General features: G+C 39.7%; 2 protein-coding genes across 3 annotated transcripts; both read right to left on the bottom strand.

Moving 5' to 3' along the window:
* Positions 1 to 2,275: 2,275 nt before the first annotated feature.
* LOC147310601 (cornifelin-like) lies at positions 2,276 to 5,846 on the bottom strand. Of its 2 annotated transcripts, XM_086269182.1 has the most exons (4): positions 5,747 to 5,846; positions 3,132 to 3,237; positions 2,813 to 3,000; positions 2,276 to 2,533 (listed from the first exon to the last, which is right to left on the bottom strand). In XM_086269182.1, the coding sequence occupies exons 2-4, from the start codon at positions 3,196 to 3,198 to the stop codon at positions 2,303 to 2,305; spliced, it is 486 nt and encodes a 161-aa protein (XP_086125308.1). In that variant the 5' UTR covers positions 3,199 to 3,237; positions 5,747 to 5,846; the 3' UTR covers positions 2,276 to 2,302. The 2 variants fall into 2 exon arrangements, with proteins under 2 accessions (XP_086125308.1, XP_086125309.1); XM_086269183.1 differs by lacking the exon at positions 5,747 to 5,846 and having other exon boundaries at positions 3,132 to 3,292.
* A 5,550-nt stretch (positions 5,847 to 11,396) lies between these two features.
* Positions 11,397 to 13,830, bottom strand: LOC147310600 (placenta-specific gene 8 protein-like). Its single transcript, XM_086269285.1, has 4 exons — positions 13,808 to 13,830; positions 13,039 to 13,144; positions 12,717 to 12,904; positions 11,397 to 11,849 (listed from the first exon to the last, which is right to left on the bottom strand). Exons 2-4 carry the CDS (start codon positions 13,103 to 13,105, stop codon positions 11,613 to 11,615), a joined length of 492 nt encoding a protein of 163 aa, XP_086125411.1. The 5' UTR covers positions 13,106 to 13,144; positions 13,808 to 13,830; the 3' UTR covers positions 11,397 to 11,612.
* Between the last annotated feature and the right edge of the window lie 8,325 nt (positions 13,831 to 22,155).

Raw genomic sequence — 22,155 nt, 5'->3', positions numbered from 1 at the left:
GATGCACTTGCCCGGTCAATTTGTTCAAGAGCCTCTTTTCATAGTTTGGAAATTCACAAATATACAGGTTTCCTACAGCGGTAAAGTTAGTTAATTTCCAAAATAAAGCATATGAATACATCTGGCTCCCATTTATTTGATAATCTTGAAGCTAAACAAACTAACCAAAGAAATTTATTTTTAAAATCCTTTCCTGCTACTGGCTGTGAAGCAGGAGACAACAAACCACTAAAGTTTTATATGCAGACAATGCTAGTACAGTGGGGCAAAAAAGTATTTAGTCAGCCACCGATTGTGCAAGTTCCCCCACTTAAAATGATGACAGAGGTCAGTAATTTGCACCAGAGGTACACTTCAACTTTGAGAGACAGAATATGAAAAAAAAAATCCATGAATTCACATGGTAGGATTTGTAAAGAATTTATTCGTAAATTAGGGTGGAAAATAAGTATTTGGTCACCTCAAACAAGGAAAATCTCTGGCTCTCACAGACCTGTAACGTCTTCTGTAAGAAGTTTTTCTGTCCCCCACTCGTTACCTGTATGAATGGCACCTGTTTGAACTCATCATCTGTATAAAAGACACCTGTCCACAGCCTCAAACAATCAGACTCCAAACTCCGCCATGGCCAAGACCAAAGAGCTTTCGAAGGACACCAGGAAAAGTATTGTAGACCTGCACCAGACTGGGAAGAGTGAATCTACAATAGGCAAGCAGCTTGGTGTGAAAAAATCAACTGTGGGAGCAATCATCAGAAAATGGAAGACATACAAGACCACTGATAATCTCCCTCGATCTGGGGCTCCACGCAAGATCTCATCCCGTGGGGTCAAAATGATCATGAGAACGGTGAGCAAAGATCCCAGAACCACACGGGGGGACCTGGTGAATGACCTGCAGAGAGCTGGGACCAAAGTAACAAAGGTCACCATCAGTAACACACTACAACGGCAGGGAATCTAATCCCGCAGTGCCAGACGTGTTCCGCTGCTGAAGCCAGTGCGTGTCCAGGCCCGTCTGAAGTTTGCCAGAGAGCACATGGATGATACAGCAGAGGATTGGGAGAATGTCATGTGGTCAGATGAAACCAAAGTAGAACTTTTTGGTATAAACTCAACTCGTCGTGTTTGGAGGACGAAGAATACTGAGTTGCATCCCAAGAACACCATACCTACTGTGAAGCATGGGGGTGGAAACATCATGCTATGGGGCTGTTTTTCTGCCAAGGGGACAGGACGACTGATCCGTGTTAAGGACAGAATGAATGGGGCCATGTATCGTGAGATTTTGAGCCAAAACCTCCTTCCATCAGTGAGAACTTTGAAGATGAAACGAGGCTGGGTCTTCCAACATGACAATGATCCAAAACACACCGCCCGGGCAACAAAGGAGTGGCTCCGTAAGAAGCATTTGAAAGTCCTGGAGTGGCCTAGCCAGTCTCCAGACCTCAACCCCATAGAAAATCTGTGGCGGGAGTTGAAAGTCCGTGTTGCTCGGCGACAGCCCCAAAACATCACTGCTCTCGAGAAGATCTGCATGGAGGAATGGGCCAAAATACCAGCTACTGTGTGTGCAAACCTGGTAAAGACCTATAGTAAACGTTTGACCTCTGTTATTGCCAACAAAGGTTATGTTACAAAGTATTGAGTTGTATTTTTGTTATTGACCAAATACTTATTTTGCACCCTGATTTACGAATAAATTCTATACAAATCCTACCATGTGGATTCATGGATTTTTTTTTCACATTCTGTCTCTCACGGTTGAAGTGTACCTCTGGTGCAAATTACTGACCTCTGTCATCATTTTAGGTGGGGGAACTTGCACAATCGGTGGCTGACTAAATACTTTTTTGCCCCACTGTATGTGTTGGCAGGTTACGGAGAGCTCAACATCTCAACTATTGTTCCTTGTTATTGTTAGTTTGTCAGTCTGGACTGTATATCCATGGTGTTCAAATGTACCATTTGCATTCCCTTCTGAAGTTTTCGTGTAAAAGTCTTTGCAGCTTTTAGAATTGAATCACTCATTTGAGAAGAAAATTCTCAGAAAAGTAGGATAAGACTAGATCTCTGAAAGTTTTTAGTCAGTAAAATATTGTTATTGCGTAAACAATAAAGTACATTTACATTTGTAACCAAACTTCAAATGGGCAAATCATCATTCCCATCATTTATGTTAACTCTCTTAATTTTCTTGATAACTAGGAAGTCATTAGTAAGGATTTACCATACTAAATGATTACATTCTCTGCTTTCACAAGTTAATACCCTGAGTAACATCAGATCTCTCAGTTTCACTTTTAGTGAATGACAACTGCTGGTTGAGTCATGAAACCAGTTGCAACTGGTTGCGCAGGCATCATCATCACTCCTGGCTGGACAGTTGGAACAGGCTGCATGTTGATGACCGTGTTATTGTGTAAGTTGATGACAGTTGGCGCTTTCTTGCGATGCTTTAACTCACGATGCATCTGACACCAGGAGCACCACTCACAGAAGCAGGAAATTGCAATGTCCTTACAGAGAGAGCCCTGCAGAAAGAGAGTACAAGCATTACAGATGTGGTGTAATTCAGGTGGAGGAGCAGGTCATCTACCAACCAGAGGTTTGGTAGATCAATCCGTGGCTCTTCTGGTCCACATGTCACAATATCCTTGCAGCAGATACTGAGTATGTGTGTGAATGTTTGACAAAAAAACATTTAGGCATAGTTGAAATCAACTATGGATGTTTTTGTTTCAGTGAGTGAGACTTGTAATTCCCACTAAAGTCCAGCTTTGAGTTCAGTGTCATCATCTCACGGTTCATACCTTGATGCCATATCTGTTTCGCATGGCAGCTCTTACAGACAAAACTGCAGGAGGAACACAAACAGGTATCCCAAAGACTGCTAATACACCAGAGCCACATATATCACATAAAGGGAGACAGTTGTTCTCTCCAAATCTTCCTGAAACAGTGCAGGCGAGACAGGGGCAGCACCAGAATCCATAGCAGCCTGAAAAACACAGAAACGCATCAACAAAGTTGTAAGAAGTCTGAAAAGATGAAGGCAACACAAATGAGAAAAAAACTGTAGTCCTGAAAACACAAATGCAATTTATGAGACAAATTTAACTGGCTTCTTACAAGTATTTGCATCCTCAAAGCAGTCAAGGAGACCACTGTCCCAGTCTGTCAAGGGTTTTTCTGCCATTGTATTTTGAACTTCACCCACAGACACTGAACGATCACTCTGTGAAAGTCGAGAAGCAGAAAAAACAAAATAAAATGAAAATTAAAAGTACACAGCAAATTCAAAAGTGTTAAATTTTTTGGTGTTAATAGTCTCCTTGCAAAAGTAGAGTTAATTTTACTCTAAGCAGAGTCACATTCTTTTAATGTAACTCTGAGGTGTAAAATGATAGTAGTTAAAATCGAGTGTTAAAAATGAGTGTTTCTCTGTCAAATCTGGAGGTGTTACAATGGAAACATTAACTCCTGACCTCTTAACTCTGAACTCCTAGAGGGGCTATGACACCAATAGAGTAAATTCACAGACTCCGCCCCCAGCACGGCTCCAATCGAAGCTGAAGTGAAGCCGTTTCAGAACATTTTGCTCTACATATTTGAGTTGTTTGCCATGCTTGGTAAGTCATTTTTTCAAAGATTGTTTCAATTATTATTATGAGCTTTTACTTCTGTGGCTCTTTGGAGTTGAGACAAAGCTGTGTGAAAGGCATTAGCCGTGTTGCTCGCTGATAGCATAATAATCTGTTTTAGCTAGCTGAAAGGTATTGTTTGCGGGCAAATACCACAGCCTTGGAAAAAAAGCTTGCATGTGAATTTTCAGTCAAACTTTTGGTCAAATACACCTAAAACAATGTCTAGAATGTGAAATGTTGGTATAATGGTGCTACTTGAAGCCTGAAAACGATCGCCCATAAAAAAAAACGAGCAAACAGCAATAGCTGACGTCCTGACTCGATTCTACGTTAGCATAGATCCCTCCAGAGTTTTGTGCACACGGTTTAGGTAAAAATGAAAAAGGTTGAGGTTTTACATTTAGTTCAGTATTACCTGTTGCCTGTGTCTTTGTCTTTTGGGAAAATACTTTACACAAGTAATGGCTCAAAGAGGATTCCTTTTTTTTTTACTGTGCTGCAATTGTTTACTGGATTATTTGTGCCATTAATTAATGTCAACTAATTTTTATTCAATCTCCACACAGGATATGCTTGTGAAGATGGAATATGGGGGAGAGCAGAAGTGCGCTGAAGTTCCACAAAGGGATGAATGAAGGACATGCATATTGTATTGAAGAAATAAGTGATGAGAATGCTGTTATTTGCATTTACCATGTCAGACCTTTTGATAAACAAAATTCTAATGAAAGTGAGAACATGTATACTGTTACATCTTTCAGAAAATGTTTTGAAATTGTGGTGCACAGTTCAGAATAAAAGTTTTTCAAAAACCATTGCATCTTTTTAGTAAATGTTTATTTCCAAAAGAAATTTCTAGAAGTTCAGAACAGTAAAATTCCTGCTTTTTAGAATGAATTAGAAGATAACTCTTACGTAGTTAAACTAAAATACTCTTTGAGAGTTAATATATAAACTCTTAACACCAAGTGTTAAATTATCAACTCCAGACAGATTTGGTGTTTAACACTAAATCAGAGTTAATGTACCAACTCTCCAAAAAGAGTTAAATTAACACTCTCTGGTGTGGACCCATATAGACACTTTAATAGTGTTGAAATCAAATCCGACAGTGTTAATTTGGACATGCTGGATTTGCTGTGTACAAATTAAATGAAAGTTAAAATTTTGGAGCACTTTCTTTCAAACTACAGCCAAAAGGCATATGCCGTCGATCTCTTTAGTAATCTTTTAATTCTCCAATTAAGCTTTATTAATATATCCATAATTTACAGGACATTTTATATAACAAGGTAAATATACTAGAGCATTACAGAGAGAAACACCTAAACATCCACCATGAACAAGCATTTGGGGATGTTGGAAAAACAAGCTTTCTATAAACATCCAAGTGACTTAAAAGCAAACAGCAATACATGGTTGACATATCTCAGAAAGATGGCTTGTGTAATTTGAAACACGAGTACAGTAACGCAACTCTCTCCTGAATATGTAGACTGGTTTGGAAGTGAAAGTCTATTACGCTTACAGTTCAGACAGTTTAATGTACTTTAACTGTCTCTGTGACCGTTCTCAGTCATCCAGGTCATCGTAGAAGCTTCTTCAGTTCAGTTCAGAACTGAAGCTTCTCAAATGAAATGTGAAACATCTTCAAGAAACTTAAAGAACTCCAGACGCTTTTCTTTTCAAGCTCACTAATCTACTTTAACTGTCCTCTACAACACACAGCTTAGAATCTGGAGTTCGGTATGTGGTTTGCCTTTGGGAATAATAATTTAAAAAACAACACTAGAAACACAGGCTATTAAAAAGTATACCTCTCTCTTTCTAAGAACTTCGATACTGTTATACACATTTGAGTCTTTTTTTGTTGTTGTTTCAGTTCATATAAACCTTAACGTTTTACAGCCACACCCTCATGATGGCCTCTGCTTCTCCAAAGAGGACTAACAAACAAAACACACTGCGTGTACACCCATGTAATCCAATAAATTATAAAGTCAAAGCTTTCTCTTTGCAAACCGCCTCTAGTATCAGGTACAAAAAGTACTAATCACTAAGTTTATGTGAAAGGACTTGTAGAAAACTGGAAGGTCTTACCTGCCCCTCTGCGCACCTCTTAATGACTGAACGGAGGCTCTTTGGACGGAGTTTATTTCAGTTGGGTCAACACAAATAACACTGCAAAGCTTGAAACTCTGGAAACGGAAAAATGAAACTCAAAGTCCATTCAACAATGTCCTTCGTGGCCATTGTGTTTTAACCTTTGAATACAAGCGCAGTCACCCACACAGCTGTACAAGCAGGTACTCACAGACTCACGCTATCTCGGTTGGCTACTGCCTCTAAATGTATCTGGTATTGTTAGTACTGTGTGCTGTTCATTAACATATATTATTTACTGCTGTTTATGCTTATGTTGGTTGTTGCTTTGTTTTCTCTGATTTTTTTTATTTATTTATTTTCAGTAGGTGTTGAAGCAGATTCTAAGTGTTTTTTCCTTCCATCTCCTTCTTTTAAGTTTCTCCACAGCTTTATTCTTTCTTTTCTTGCCCCGAGTCTGTTACATTGTGATTGTAATAATTAAATATAAAAGAAATCCTAAAAATATTTCTTTAAAATATGGCTATCAAGTGGACCAATATAGCAAATGCATTTTTGTCCTTCAGACACAAATTCTGATTGCTACACTGGCGGACAGGACAGGGGAAAAAGAAAGAGAAAAAACCTCAACTAAATCCTTAACAAGGGTGAAAATGATCAAATAATCGGGCAACTATGGGTGAAGAAAAGTCAGGAGAAGCAGAAAAACCAAAGGAATTTGTTATCTTGAGTGTCTATGCTAACGATTATCTGACCTCACTTCTGACAGAAATTGAGGCTGTCAGTCTTCCAAAGAAAATACAGAAGATATTAGCTAAGTCAAATTTACAGCTACCGTACACAAAACTGCCTCAAACAGTAGCAAAGTGATGGATGCATTCCAGCTGATGACCTGGAAAAGGACTTAGATATAGGGACAGACTCTTCACCTCTTCAGCGTGGTCTTGGACTAAGCTGGATCCTTGAATATGATGCCTTCATCTTCCAGGCTCCTAAGCAAGAATGATCCTTCACTTAGTCAGGCACATCCTCTATAGCTGTACATTGCTGTACATCACTGTATCGTGCAAGGCCCTCATCGGAGACCATACCACTGATCTATGTGACTGCTAAAGAAAAGAAATGGAATGCACAGAAAAACGGTGGGGTCGAACTCCGGTACATACCCAAATCGTATGTCTCTCTGTTGTCAATGCAGCACCAAAAACATTGTTTCTTCTCAGATGAGTCGTTTATTGAAACTACAGCTGTCATTGGCAAGTTTGTAACTATTATAACTAACTAACTATTCACAAAGGTTTTACACGTACGTATCCAAAAAATGACTCAAGAATTAGAAATAGGGTGGGTTTAAAAACTTGATTTCCCATTTCAAATCGATTTTCATTTGAAGAATATCGATTCATTAAGTCCTGAAATACATTTTTAAATATAAATGAATTTTGCCAGAAATGCCAGAATCTCAGCTAAAAGCTCACAAAAGTATTTCAACACCCACTAAACTGCTAAAACAGCAAACGATTGAAGAGCAGGTAAATGGTTTCCACATAAATATCTGAACACAAATTGCGGTTAGTCTGGCAACAATGGACACGCCTTTGGGTGCTGAAAGCTGACAGATTTGCAATCTCACAGACTGCACAGCTGCAGGCTTTGTCACTCTGTCCAAAATTCACTGATCCAACAGCAAAGGAAGATCAAAACTACACTTGAAAAACATTGTCATGAATTCCATCTTACTTTGGTTGTCTTGCTTCCACCACGAGAAAACCCATTAAAAATCCATTAAAAATCTCTATTTTTCTGCGTGATTCTCTTTGTTATTACCCACCAGTCTACCGTTGTGTAGAGCACTGTCGGCCGCTGGTTTTTTTTTTAAAAATTTTATTTATTTTCCCAAAATTTGCTCTAACAGGAAAACCTAATTTCTGCTTTTCAATAACAAAGAAATTTCAACTTTTACAACTTATGCTAAATTGCAAAACGCTTATCTGTGTCTCTAACAAACTTCTAACTTTGCTCTGCTTCGCTTCAGCAGCATCAGATAATCGTCAAATGTTGATTCATGGTTTCCTTCAGTTTTTGATCTCCTGCAGATCGTTTTCAAGGGGGTCATAATGCTGTAAAAGACCAGGCCAAAAAGAATCTTGATATTTTTCAGTTTTATTCTCAGTTACTTTGACACGAAGGCATCTGCTGTGATCCTTGAACCTCTGATTAAGTCTCACAACTATCAGCTTTGCTTTTAATCCAAGATAGTTTACACTGAGTGTGTAATTGCAGAGAAATTGTCACGGTCCTGGATCGGTGACCCAGTGTTTTATACCTGTTTAATTTGTTTCTTGATTATTTGTTTTTCATGGTTATCAATGTTAGTGTTTTGGTTTCTGTTCAAGTATTTCTAGCTCTATTCCTGTTCCGTTTTGTGTCTGCTCTGTGCCTTCCTGTCCCATGTTTCAGGCCTCTGTCTCCCCGGTGACTACTCTCTTTTGCTTCCTCCCAGTCTTGTCTCATCTGATTAGTGTCAGCTGGTTTTCCCTGCCTAACTGCCATTTCTTTGTTTCCTTGTCTGTGTGTATATAGTGTATACGAGGATGTTGGTCCGTCTGTCTGTCATGCCCTGCTCTCTGTCTCCTCACGCTTCGAGGTTGTGAGATTGTTACATCTTATTATATCTTATGCTACCTTATACTTCTAATCAAAGAATTGTTGAATCATTATACAGTACATATACAAGATAAATGATCACAATTATAATATAATAATATATTTATAATATTTCAAAATCAAATTGAGGCAAATCAAATCATGACCTTGCGAATCAGAATTGAACGAGTTGTAGAAATCAGTGACAATATCAGCCCTAATTAGAAAGTCCACTACACAGACTCGGTGGCACAATGCTGCAAAGCAAAATGCAATCTAGCTAACAGTGGGACATGGAGAATTTATAAACGACTTTATAAACTTTATAAAATGGGTGAAGAACCTTTCAGACCGGAATCTCACTGAACCTGAAAAGAAAGTATTAGCTAAAGGTCTCAATTTTGCCATTTCTCCGCAACATTCGCCCTAGTGATGGGTCGTTCGCGAACGAAATGGCTCTTAGAGCCGACTCTTTGACGTGAACGACGCGAGCCGGCTCCTTATCGCGAGCTGTCTCCTTATCGCGAGCCGTCACGTTTTTTTTTTTTTTTTTTTTTTTTCTTTCTCTCAGCCTCTCTCTCGCACTTTTTTTCCGTTTCACTCTGCACGCGAGCCTTGTGCTTTACGCTGGGCAGAGGGGGGAGGGGCGGTAGTTACACTCAGTAGCACAGGAACAGAGCCAGAGAGAGAGAAAGAGAGGCAGGGACAACAACATTAGAAAGGTATAGTAATCATCCACAACTATTTTCGGTTGCAGATGATAAAGGATTGAGAAAGTTTATTCATGCAGGTCCATATGACAGAGAATATGCATGTTCTTTTAGTTTTCATATTATAATTTATATTTAATTGTGTTGTGGTTTGCAGTGTTTTGTGTTCTTTTCACTTTAAATTTGTGAAAGGAAAAAGCTGAAAATTTAAATAGTTAAAACTTGAAATGTGAATAGTTGATTTTTGTATTAGATGATTTATTTATTACATTTTATGTGGAGTGAATAAATAAAAGTATCTTTACGGTGGCCCCTAGAGACAAAGCACACACAAACTTCAAATCACGTACGAACTCTGAAGCATGTACAAACTCCAAAACACGTAAAAACACGTACAAACTCCAAAACACGTAAAAACTCCAAAACACGTAAAAACACGTACAAAAAACAACAGAAGTGCTCCAGGATGCTGGGTGCAGTGTTGAGCCTTTGTTATCTTGTGGCTACACAAGCCAGCAAGTACCAATGACCGGATTTGGTGTGTGGTAATAACAGGTAAATGAACTTTTTTTTAAAATTATTTGAATATATATATATGAGTGCCTGTGTATAAATACACAAACAATACACACATGCTTTCAATTGTGTAATTTAAGTGATCTAGTAGCTCTGCTTTGGAAGTTCAGTTCATGCTAGAAATGTGTTTTGGAGTTTGTACGTGTTTTGTCTCTAGGGGCCACCGCATATATTTATATATAAACATATATAAATAAAACCACTTGTTTTTACGTTAGTAATTCCTTTTGTGCATAATTTTATATTATTGTTAATAATAAATTAATTAAAGCAACAAAACAACCTGAAGAGCCGGTTCGGAGCCGAAAGAGCCGGCTCTTTTTAGTGAGCCGAACCGAAAGAGCCGGATCTCTAAAAAGAGCCGGAAATCCCATCACTAATTCGCCCATAGTGGACCTCATCACAGCCACAGAAACCGCCATATGGATTAATAAATCATCACAGACAGAAGCAGAGCAAATCAGGATGAAAGTCTCAGCCACCCTCTCCAGTGCCAAAGTCCCGCCGTCTAACCTCACATTACAAGAAAAGAAGGCCGTCGCTTCCCTGAGCAAAGACCACAACATCACTATATTACCAGCTGATAAGGGAAGATGCACCGTGGTCCTAAACACAACGGATTACCAGACAAAGATCACTACTCTCCTCAGTGACACCAGACACCAGCGATGGAGGATAAGAAAGACAGATGCAACAACATTGTCATCCCCTATGTAGCCGGTGTATCAGAGAAACTCAGGAGAGTTTTCTCCAAGCATGACATCCTGGTGCATTTCAGACCCAGCAACACGCTCAGACAGACACTGGTTCATCCCAAAGACAAAACTCCAAAACACAAACTTAACAATGTGGTGTATGCTGTGCAGTGCAGCGAGGAATGCCCAGACCTCTACATTGGAGAGACCAAACAGCCACTTCACAAGCGCATGGCACAACATAGAAGAGCCACCTCCACAGGACAAGACTCAGCAGTTCATCTGCATCTAGAAGACAAAGGTCACTCTTTCGAGGATGCCAACGTTCACATTTTGGACAGAGAGGACAGATGGTTTGAAAGAGGAGTGAAAGAAGCCATCTATGTCCACTGTGAGCGACCATCTTTGAACAGAGGCGGTGGTTTACAACACCAACTGTCTGCCATTTATAATCCAGTTTTGAGAACCCTCCCCAGACGCCTTAACGCCCACTCACACCCTGGGCCAGCTGACCTCAGGAAATCACATGATAGGGTGGGGCCAGGTTTCACAATGAGCTCACCCAAAACCCTGGCTGATTGTGACCCACACCCATTTTCACGCCTCGGCTCATGTGATTAGGTAGAGGATCATCAGGGGGGTCCTTTGTCCCTCTTTGGGGGGAAACTCCCACTAGGTTTAAATCTGGGACTCTCCACCATTTGACCCTAGAACTGAGGAAGCTTCTCGGATGAGAGGTGAAACGTCTTCAAGCAACTTAAACAAGTCCAGACGCTTTTCTTTCCAAGCTCCTTAGACTATGATGACCTGGATGACTGAGAATCTTCATATTGAAAACACCACAAGGACACAACCACACAGTGCATGACACAAAGCATCAGTGTAAAATCTGAAACAAATGCTTCATGGTGGATCTTTGCAGATTTTAAAACTGAATCACTCATTTGACCAGAAAAGTCTCAGAAAAGTAGGATAAGACAACAAAAATGGGGTGCAGATTTGTTTTTATTGAGCCTGTAAAACATCGCTATTACTTCAACAATAAAGTACATTTACATTTGTAACTAAACTTCAAATGGGCGAATCATCATTCCCATCATTTATGTTAACTCTCTTAATTTTCTTGAAAACTAGGAAATCAACAGTAAGAATTTAACATACTAAATGATTACATTCTTGCTTTTACAAGTAAATACATGAGAACACACTCTGAGCAGCATCAGATTTCTACGAGTGTTACTTTGTTTGAACGACCACTGTTGGTTGAGACATGAAACCAGTTGCAACTGGTTGTGCAGGCAGCATCATCACTCCTGGCTGAAAAGTTGGAATAGGCTGCATGTTGACAACAGTGTTATTCTGTATGTTGATGACAGTCGGGGTTTTCTTGCGATGCCTTAACTCACGATGCATCTGACACCAGGAGCACCACTCACAGAAACAGGAAATTGCAATGTCCTTACAGAGAGAGCCCTGCAGAAAGAGAGTACAAGCATTACAGATGTGGTGTAATTCAGGTGGAGGAGCAGGTCATCTACCAACCAGAAGTTTGGTAGATCAATCCCTGGCTCTTCTGGTCCACATGTCACAATATCCTTGCAGCAGATACTGAGTATGTGTGTGAATGTCTGACAAAAAAACATTTAGGCATAGTTGAAATCAAATATGGATGTTTTTGATTCAGTGAGTGAGACTTGTAATTCCCACTAAGGCTACGTTCACACTGCAGGTCTTGATGCTCAATTCAGATTTTTTGATCAAATCCGATTTTTTTGTCTGCTCATTCACACTACAAATAAAATGTGACAGCAAACGTGCTCCAGTGTGAACGCTCAAAGCGGCCCGCATGCGCAAAAGAAGACGTCACACATAACGCGCTCTGTTTAGACCCAGAGCAAAAAAATATTGTTTGACTGATGGCCCTTAATATAAAGACTTCGGATTGTACATTTCCCAATTTTTGCTTTAAGTTATTGTGTTATTTACATAATAATGTAAATAACCTAATAATTATCCTTATTGCTGTTTTAGAGAGGAGCGGTGCTTCAAAGGATAGTTGCAGATTTCTGTCAGAATCTGCAGATTATACAGTACAAATAAAATGTTCACGTTGTCTTCCCAAGAGTTTCGCTGGATGGCCAGGCAGCGTTCACGATGTCTTCTCCGGCGGTGATAATTGGCGTCTGTCTTGTGTCAGTGACGTAAAAGACGGATTTAATGCGACATGACCGTTCAAACAGCAGTCGCTTTCTAAAACATCGGATATGTATCGGATTCAGTACCGCATACGAAAGTGACCCAGGTCGAATTTGTTCAGTGTCATCATCTCACGGTTCATACCTTGATGCCATATCTGTTTCGCATGGCAGCTCTTACAGACAAAACTGCAGGAGGAACACAAACAGGTATCCCAAAGGCTGCTAATACACCAGAGCCACATATATCACATAAAGGGAGACAGTTGTTCTCTCCAAATCTTCCTGAAACAGTGCAGGCAAGACAGGGGCAGCACCAGAATCCATAGCAGCCTGAAAAACACAGAAACGCATCAACAAAGTTGTAACAAGTCTCAAAAGATGAAGGCAACACAAATCAGAACAACTTGTAGTCCTGAAAATACAAATATAATTTATGAGTCAATCATATTTAAATGGCTTCTTACAAGTACGTGCATCCTCAAAGCAGTCACAAAGACCACTGTCCCAGTCTGTCAAAGGTTTTTCTGCCATTGTATATTGAACTTCACCCACAGACACTGAACGATCACTCTGTGAAAGTCGAGAAGCAGAAAAAGCCAAATTAAATGAAATTCAAAATGTTAATTTTGAAGTTCTTTCTATCAAACTTGTTCACGAGACCTGAGACATTCAAATATTTGTAGCAATGGGAAAGTTTAAGTAGAGAAAAAAAGTATATGTTGTGGACACATGCACATAGATATGAAACCAAAGTGCATGTTAAGGATATTGTGGTCATTTTGTAAGTCGTCAGTTAAGCTTGATTAATATATCCATAATTCACAAGACATTTTATATATCAAGGTAAAAATTCTACAGCATTACAGAAAGACACCCCCAAACATCGATAATGAACAAGCATTTGGGGATGAAGGAAGAACAAGCTTTCTATACACATCCAAGTGACTTTAAAACAAACAGCAATACGTGGTTGACATATCTCAAAAGTAAACATCTGAACAGGATATGTAGACTGGTTTGGAAGTGAAAGTTCAGACAGTGTAATCTACTTTAACTGTCCACTACACCAGACAGCTTAGAATTTGGATGTGGTTTGCCTTCGGGAATACTAATAACACACATAACAGTTTACATAAACCTTAGATTTTTAGAGTCACACCGTAATGATGACCTCTGTTTCTCCGACCACTAAGTTGATGTAAAATGAATTGAATGAAAACTGGAACATCTTACCTGCTATTGCTGGACACCCTTTGCGCACCTCTGAAACTTAATGAATAAAAGGATCCTTGGCTCTTTGGATAAGGAGTGTCAGTGGCATTTGGGCCAACACAAACAATGCTGCCAAGCCTGAAACTCTGGAAATGGAAACATGAAACTAAAAGTGACTTTCCATTATGTGGTAATTGCGGGGGCGATCGTGGCTCAAAGAGTTGGCAGTTCGTCTTGTAACCGGAAGGTTGCCGGTTTGAGCCCCGGCTCGGACAGTCTCGGTCGTTGTGTCCTTGGGCAAGACACTTCACCTACCGCCTACTGGTGTTGGCCAGAGGGGCCGATGGCGCGATATGGCAGCCTCGCTTCTGTCAGTCTGCCCCAGGGCAGCTGTGGCTACAACTGTAGCCTCCACCAGTGTATGAATGTGAGAGTGAATGAATAGTGGAATTGTAAAGTGCTATATAAATGCAATCCATTATTATTATTATTATTAATAACTGCATTCCAGGTGGTTTTTAAAGGAAAAGCAAAAACAACTGAAAAGGGTGCTTATTATAAAAGAGAGTCCTAAGTGCTAAAAGAAAAATAAACAGTTAAGTGTTTTTCAGTTGCTTTTTGGAACAGGAACTAATAATTATAATTATCATGTTTTTCTTAAGAATCCTCAAAATACCGATCTGTAACTTTGATACATATGTGACCACACCATGCCAGTGTTACACACGTAGGGAATTGATAAGAATTTAGCGATTCTTATTCCAACATTGATATCCCTCATTGATTAAAATCCTTATTGATTCTTGTCAATGGAAAATTGTATTTAGTAGTCAGTATAATCTTTTAATGATATAAGTTTGCATATGGTAGAATACTACATGTAATCATTTGTGTTTAGAAGTATATAGTTGGTGGCATATTGAAAGAATGTCTCATTCTAGGAGGTCTGTAACATTCCAGGGTGTTCTGGCGTTCACCCCCACATCCTAGGAGCATGGGAGAGGTCGTACCTTGTTTTATTGTTTTACGGTAGGATTAACGTAGCTATGTCAGTTTTAGTCTAAGTGCCTTCTTTACATATAGATGAACTGTTGGATTTTCCAGACCAGCAGGTTAAGGGAAGTCGTTTATGCGGTCTCACACACGCACACACACACACTCGTACACCTCCACATTCCAATGTAAGAAACAAACGCTCACTGAAGTATAAATAAAGACCGGGGCAGTTTCTCAGCACGAGTCTCAGTGCTGGAGGCTCGCCCTTGCTAGCAAGAAGTTCTGTGTGTTTCTCTTCTCTGAGTCTCTACTGAAGAAGTGTTTTAGAGTATACCTCTTAACAATTCTCATTTGCTCCAGTTTGAGAGTCACCACCATCTCTAAGTAGCATATCAACGACATTACATTCATGCAAACTAATTACACGGTGCGTGGTCAAATGTTTGTGAATGTTGTTTTCCCTCTTTGTTGTGATCAGTGTTGGGGTCATAACTCCAAAATAGAAAAGTAAAAAAGTTGTTACACATATTACACAGAACACTTTTCTTAAAAGTAGTGCAGTATGTTACTTATTACACCCATGAGAAAGCCATGTTGTACTACTCGTTGTTACTTTCCTGTTACTATGTAAAATGATTTGAAACACAGTGTCTCATAATTGTGTGGATGCCGTAGGCAAAAGTGGTAAGACTTTTGGTGCTCATAACTTCTATACTTTTTGAGATATTGAATTTTTTTTGCAATGTTTTTTGCCTATTTCTGCATATTATCAGTGGCCTCACTGATTTTCCTTGCCGGGTTGACCTGTGTTTTAGCTCAGTGAGATGAGCATCCGTTCTCGGAGTGGGAGGCCTGGGTTCAAATCCCGCTTATGGCAACATTTCTTTCAGTCAACAGTTAAACTTTTTTTAACTCTTTTTCAACACAAATTTAAGCTTTTTCACCCCTTTTCAGCACAATTTTCAGTTTTTTCACTACTTTTCAGCACAAATACCAGCTTTTTCAGCTGTTTTCAGCACAAACCTCTTTTCAGCAGAATTCTGCTCATTCAACTCTTTTCAGCAGAATTCTGCTCATTCAACTCTTTTCAGCAGAAATTTTGCTGATTGAACTCTTTTCAGCAAAATTTTCAGTTTTTTCTGCTGTTTTCAGAAAAAACCTATTTTCAGCAGAAATTCTGCTGATTCACCTCTTTTCTGCAAAGTTTTCAGCCTTTTCACCTCTTATCAGCACAATTCTCAGCCGCTTCTGCTCATTTCAGCACAATTGTCAGTCTCTCCACCACTTCTTTGTGAGAAAGAGTTTGGCGCAGTGAGATGAATAGCCACCTACAGACCAGAAGGGCCAGGTTTGAATCCTGCTCAGGGCAACATTTTTTTTTTAACGTAGTATCTCTGCCAAGTCATAGAATTACTGCAATTTCATAGTTTTTTTTTTTTAGGAAATCTGTTATGTTATAGTATTACTACTAAGTCATAGTATTTCTGCCAAATCATAGTCACTAGGGGGCTGACTGTTTACTAAGTGCATCAGTGTAAATAGGTCATCTCTTGTGTTGGAGTGCCCTCTTGTGGCGCCTTTTGGGTAGTGCCTTAGTAAACGTGAACCAAGCAAAAGCCTCTTTTCAGCAGAATTCTGCTCATTCACCTCTTTTCAGCAGAAATTCTGCTGATGGAACTCTTTTCAGCAGACTTTTCAGAATTTTCACCTCTTTTCTGCCCAAATTCTGCTTATTCACCTCTTCAGAAAAAATTTCAGCCTTTTCACCTCTTATCAGCACAATTCTCAGCAGCTTCTGCTCATCATTCAGCACAATTGTCAGTCTCTCCACCTCCGCTTTGTGAGAATGACTTTGGCTCAGTGAGATGAGTAGCTGCCTTGAGACCAGAAGGGCCAGGTTTGAATCCTGCTCAGGGCAACATTTTTTTCAACTTTTTCAGCTTTTTTCAGCAGACATCTTCAGCGTTAAGGAATCCACACAGCATTTTCGCAGGAAATGCAAATTTTTCTAGTTGCCAATTAACATTATAAACCTGTGGCTACAGCCCCACACACCAACACTAGTCCCTGTCCTAATGAGGACACACATGTTCTTTCTCTTAGTATTTAAGTATGAACGCAAAGCCGACAACACAAAGCAAAGATAAAAACCACCACGGAGAGACTTCAAAGCAATGATTCTACTTTATAACCATGATGATGAACGTTAGATACTCAATTGGTTTCTCTCAAAATGTAAAAGAACCCACCCACCACTTTAATCACACTCTAGATCTTGTTTTAACATATGGCATAGAAACGGAACATTTAACAGTGTTTCCTGAAAACCCTCTGCTGTCTGATCATTTCCTGATAACATTTACTTTTACAATAATTGATTACACAGCGGTGAAGAGTAGACTTTATCAAAGTAGATGTCTTTCTGAAAGCACTGTAACTAAGTTTAAGAATATAATCCACCCACTGTTATCATCTTCAATGCCCTGTACCAACACAGAGCAGAGTAGCTATCTGAACGCTACCCCAACAGAGGTCGATTATCTTGTTAATAATTTCACCTCCTCACTACGTACGACTCTGGATACTGTAGCTCCTGTGAAAACTAAGGCCTCAAATCAGAAGTACCTGACTCCGTGGTATAATTCTGAAACACGTACCCTAAAGCAGATGACTCGTAATCTGGAGAGGAAATGGCGTGTCACAAATCTAGAGGATCATCATTTAGCCTGGAGAAATAGTTTGCTGCTTTATAAGAAAGCCCTCCGCAAAGCCAGAACATCTTACTATTCATCACTGATTGAAGAAAATAAGAACAACCCTAGGTTTCTCTTCAGCACTGTAGCCAGGCTGACAAAAAGTCAGAGCTCTTTTGAGCCAACCATCCCTTTAACGTTAACTAGTAATGACTTCATGAACTTCTTCACAAATAAAATTTTTATCATTAGAGAAAAAATTACCAATAATCATCCCACAGATGTAATATTATCTACAGCTACTCTTAGTACCATTGATATTAAGTTAGACTCTTTTTCTCCAATTGATCTTTCTGAGTTAACTTCAATAATTACTTCCTCCAAACCATCAACGTGTCTTTTAGACCCCATTCCTACAAAACTGCTCAAAGAAGTCCTGCCATTAATTAATTCTTCGATCTTAAATATGATCAACCTATCTCTAATAATCGGCTATGTACCACAGGCCTTCAAGCTGGCTGTAGTTAAACCTTTACTCAAAAAGCCATCTCTAGACCCAGCAGTCTTAGCTAATTATAGGCCAATCTCCAACCTTCCTTTCATATCAAAAATCCTTGAAAGAGTAGTTGTCAAACAGCTAACAGATCATCTGCAGAGGAATGGTTTATTTGAAGAGTTTCAGTCAGGTTTCAGAGCTCAGCACAGCACAGAAACAGCTTTAGTGAAGGTTACAAATGATCTTCTTATGGCCTCTGACAGTGGACTCATCTCTGTGCTTGTCCTGCTAGACCTCAGTGCAGCGTTCGATACTGTTGATCATAATATCCTATTAGAGCGATTAGAACATGCTGTAGGTATTACAGGTACTGCACTGCAGTGGTTTGTATCATATCTATCTAATAGACTCCAATTCGTGCATGTAAATGGAGAGTCCTCTTCACACACTGAGGTTAATTATGGAGTTCCACAGGGTTCAGTGCTAGGACCAATTCTGTTTACATTATACATGCTTCCCTTAGGCAGTATCATTAGAAGACATAGCATACATTTTCACTGCTATGCAGATGACACCCAGCTCTATCTGTCCATGAAGCCAGATAACACACACCAATTAGTTAAACTGCAGGAATGTCTTAAAGACATAAAGACCTGGATGGCCGCTAACTTTCTGCTTCTTAATTCAGATAAAACTGAGGTTATTGTACTCGGCCCTGAAAATCTTAGAAATATGGTATCTAATCAGATACTTACTCTGGATGGCATTACCTTGGCCTCCAGTAACGCTGTGAGGAACCTTGGAGTCATTTTTGACCAGGACATGTCCTTCAACGCACATATTAAACAAATATGTAAGACTGCTTTCTTCCATTTGCGCAACATCTCTAAAATTAGAAATATCCTGTCTCAGAGTGACGCTGAAAAACTAGTTCATGCATTTATTACTTCCAGGCTGGACTACTGTAATTCATTATTATCAGGATGTCCAAAAAACTCACTGAAAAGCCTTCAGCTAATCCAAAATGCTGCAGCAAGAGTCCTGACAGGGACTAGAAAGAGAGAGCATATTTCTCCTGTTTTGGCTTCCCTTCATTGGCTTCCTGTTAAATCCAGAATTGAATTCAAAATCCTGCTCCTCACATACAAGGTCTTAAATAATCAGGCCCCATCTTATCTTAATGACCTTGTAGTACCATATCACCCTATTAGAGCGCTCCGCTCTCGCTCTGCAGGCCTACTTGTTGTTCCTAGAGTATTTAAAAGTAGAATGGGAGGGAGAGCCTTCAGTTTTCAGGCCCCTCTTCTGTGGAACCAGCTTCCAGTTTGGATTCGGGAGACAGACACTATCTCTACTTTTAAGATTAGGCTTAAAACTTTCCTTTTTTCTAAAGCATATAGTTAGGGCTGGACCAGGTGACCCTGAATCCTCCCTTTGTTATGCTGCAATAGATGTAGGCTGCCGGGGGATTCCCATGATGCATTGAGTTTTTCCTTTCCAGTCACCTTTCTCACTCACTATGTATTAATAGACCTCTCTGCATTGAATCATATCTGTTATTAACCTCTGTCTCTCTTCCACAGCATGTCTTTATCCTGTCTTCCTTCTCTCACCCCAACCGGTCGCAGCAGATGGCCGCCCCTCCCTGAGCCTGGTTCTGCCGGAGGTTTCTTCCTGTTAAAAGGGAGTTTTTCCTTCCCACTGTCGCCAAAGTGCTTGCTCATAGGGGGTCATATGATTGTTGGGTTTTTCTCGAAGCGCCTTGAGGCGACTTTTGTTGTGATTTGGCGCTATATAAATAAAATTGAATTGAATTGAATTGAATAGATAGAAAGCATTTCCGTAGAAAGAGCTTAGAAAGAAAGTGCTTGTGTGAATGGGTGAATGAGGCAAACTGCGTAAAGCGCTTTGGAGAGCTCAGATGCAGTAGAAAAACGATATATAAGAACCAGTCCATTTACCATAATCGTCCCACAACCTGGTCAAGGAATGGGCTCAGCCTCGACAAAGAACTTATTTTCAAAACTAGTTCCCCTCTTCCAGCTGTTTAACTTTATCCTTGAATGCTAACTGTTAAACATCAAGGATCACCCGAAAATTTGCAGTATTTAGGGGTTTTAAGGGTTTTCCCTCGAAACCTTAGACTTCCTTGCCACACTGATGAGCTTTGTCATTCCTCATATCAGGGTCTTTCATAAGGAGAACTATTCTAGTCAATGAGGAAACAGAAGTCTTTCAACAGTTTTAGTTGTGAAAACACTGATCAATGGGCAGATCTCTGCATCATGTTCTGGTTTGACCAGATCAAACATACTTCATGTCTCAGATGTAAATAGCTGCTGTTAGAACTTCAGGAACCAAGGATGAGTGAAAAAACTTGTCTTGGTGTACTTGCTGGTGTACTTCTCATGTATTTACTTGCAGACTTGCTGTTATTTGCCCTGTCGCAATGTTAGCTAAGTTGTGATCCTTTGAAACATGGTGCCACTGAGTCTGTGTAGTGGAAGTACTAATTCTTGAGACTTTTTTGGGTACATACATTTAAAACCTTCGTGAAGAGTCATTGGTGTAATATAAAGCGTGCAACTCAAGCCTCATCAAGGCACCAGCTTGGTTTTTACCATGATGAATCCAATGTAGCGCTGTCCGTCTCCATTAAGAGCAAGGGCAGCGTTGATGAAATCTGTAATTTCAATCAACAACTCATCTGAGAAGAAACAGTGCTATTGTTGCTGCATTGAGAACAGAGGCAATGAGACATAAGGTCTGGGTATGTACAGGAGTTCGACCTCTAAAAGGGAGTCTTTCTGTGCATTCCATTTCTTTTCTTTGGCAGTCACATGGATCAGTGGTAAGGTCTTGGATGTTAGCCTTGCACTGTACAGTGATGTACAGCTATAGAGGATGCGCCTGATAAATGAAGGACCATTCTTGCTTAGAAGCCTGGAAGATTAAGGTCTCATATTCAAGGATCCAGCTTAGTCCAAGGCCACATTGAAGAGGTGAAGAATATGTCCCTATGTCTGTGTCTGAAGACCTTTGCCAGGTCATCAGCTGGCAGTTTTGTGTAGCTGTAAATCTGACTTAGCTAATGTCTTCTGTATTTTCTTTAAAAGCCTGACAGCCTCAATTTCTGTCAGGAGTGAGGTCTGATCATCATCAGCGTAAGCATTCCAGATAACAAATTCCTTTGGTTCTGCTACTCTGGTTCTCCTGCTCGAACTTTTCTTAACCCATAGTTGACTGATTATTTGATCGTTTTGTTCAGGGTTTAGTTCTTTACATCAGTATTTATTGTAGCTTGAAGAGTTTCTCGTGTGCAGAGGTGTTAAAGAACTATATTCCTGGTGCACAGACGGTAACTGAAATGTTGACTATTGAAAACTGCCTGTTTCATTACTTGTGTTGGTCCACCATCTTGTGGTGTATTTAAGAACTGTTTTTAATATATTTTTGCATTCTTAGCACAATAAGGAGAATGCATTTCCTTAACAGGACTGTAGTGTGAATGTAGGGGTAGCTGTAGCTCAGGTAAGCAGTTCGATCTCCGTGTCCTCCAGTCTGCATGCCAAGTGTCCTTGACGAGATACTAATCCCAAGTTGCTCTCCGGTGCGTCCATTGGAATATGAATGCATGTGAATGTTAGATAGAAAGCACTTACATAGAAAGAGCATTTAAAAAGATTACTGGTGTGAATGGATGAATGAGGCAAGCTGTGTAAAGTGCTTTGAGTGCTCAGAGTAGAAAAGCATTATATAAGAACAAGTCCATGTGTGGGGCCTGTTGCTCTGACCTATGCAATACAAATATTTCTTATTTGCATTGTAATATCTTGTTGTTGTTTTTTTTGTTCCTGTTCTCAGAAATCACACCATGTCAAACCCTTGTACACAGTCACAGTGAAAATACAACTCGGAATAGCTTACATCGACAGTGAATTAGCATTACTTCCATAACAAGTTAGGACACACTCATATCCATACCAACATAGCATATTCAGCATAGAACAGACAAGTGTTTTATAGACCTGCAGGACATTTCCTAAAGGGTTGTTTATTGATAAAAATAAATTTAGAGTAATTTCAGACTAGGGATCAATATTGCTACTCTTCAACCAGCAGCATTCACAGACCGGGGTGAGGTGACTGACAGTTAACATCTTTTTAATATTTAATAGATACTA

The sequence above is a fragment of the Aulonocara sp. 'chitande type north' Nkhata Bay genome, linkage group LG17 (assembly GCF_057382095.1).
Source record: "Aulonocara sp. 'chitande type north' Nkhata Bay isolate Kocher_YH1m ecotype deep benthic linkage group LG17, A_spYH_male_GT1.1, whole genome shotgun sequence".
Classification (NCBI taxonomy): Eukaryota; Metazoa; Chordata; class Actinopteri; order Cichliformes; family Cichlidae; genus Aulonocara; species Aulonocara sp. 'chitande type north' Nkhata Bay.
The sequence above is the reverse complement of the archived record's forward strand: the minus strand, read 5'-3'. Positions and strand labels throughout refer to the sequence as shown.

Bases quoted from the DNA above. Each gene is read 5' to 3' on its own strand.
- LOC147310601 (XM_086269182.1), bottom strand. From the start codon at position 3,198: ATGGCAGAAAAACCCTTGACAGACTGGGACAGTGGTCTCCTTGACTGC. The intron at 3,001-3,131 runs GTAAGAAGCCAG...TGTGTTTTTCAG, and splicing joins CTTTGAGGATGCAAATACTT to GCTGCTATGGATTCTGGTGC. The intron at 2,534-2,812 runs GTATGAACCGTG...CTCTTTCTGCAG, and splicing joins GAAACAGATATGGCATCAAG to GGCTCTCTCTGTAAGGACAT.
- LOC147310600 (XM_086269285.1), bottom strand. From the start codon at position 13,105: ATGGCAGAAAAACCTTTGACAGACTGGGACAGTGGTCTTTGTGACTGC. The intron at 12,905-13,038 runs GTAAGAAGCCAT...TGTGTTTTTCAG, and splicing joins CTTTGAGGATGCACGTACTT to GCTGCTATGGATTCTGGTGC. The intron at 11,850-12,716 runs GTATGAACCGTG...CTCTTTCTGCAG, and splicing joins GAAACAGATATGGCATCAAG to GGCTCTCTCTGTAAGGACAT.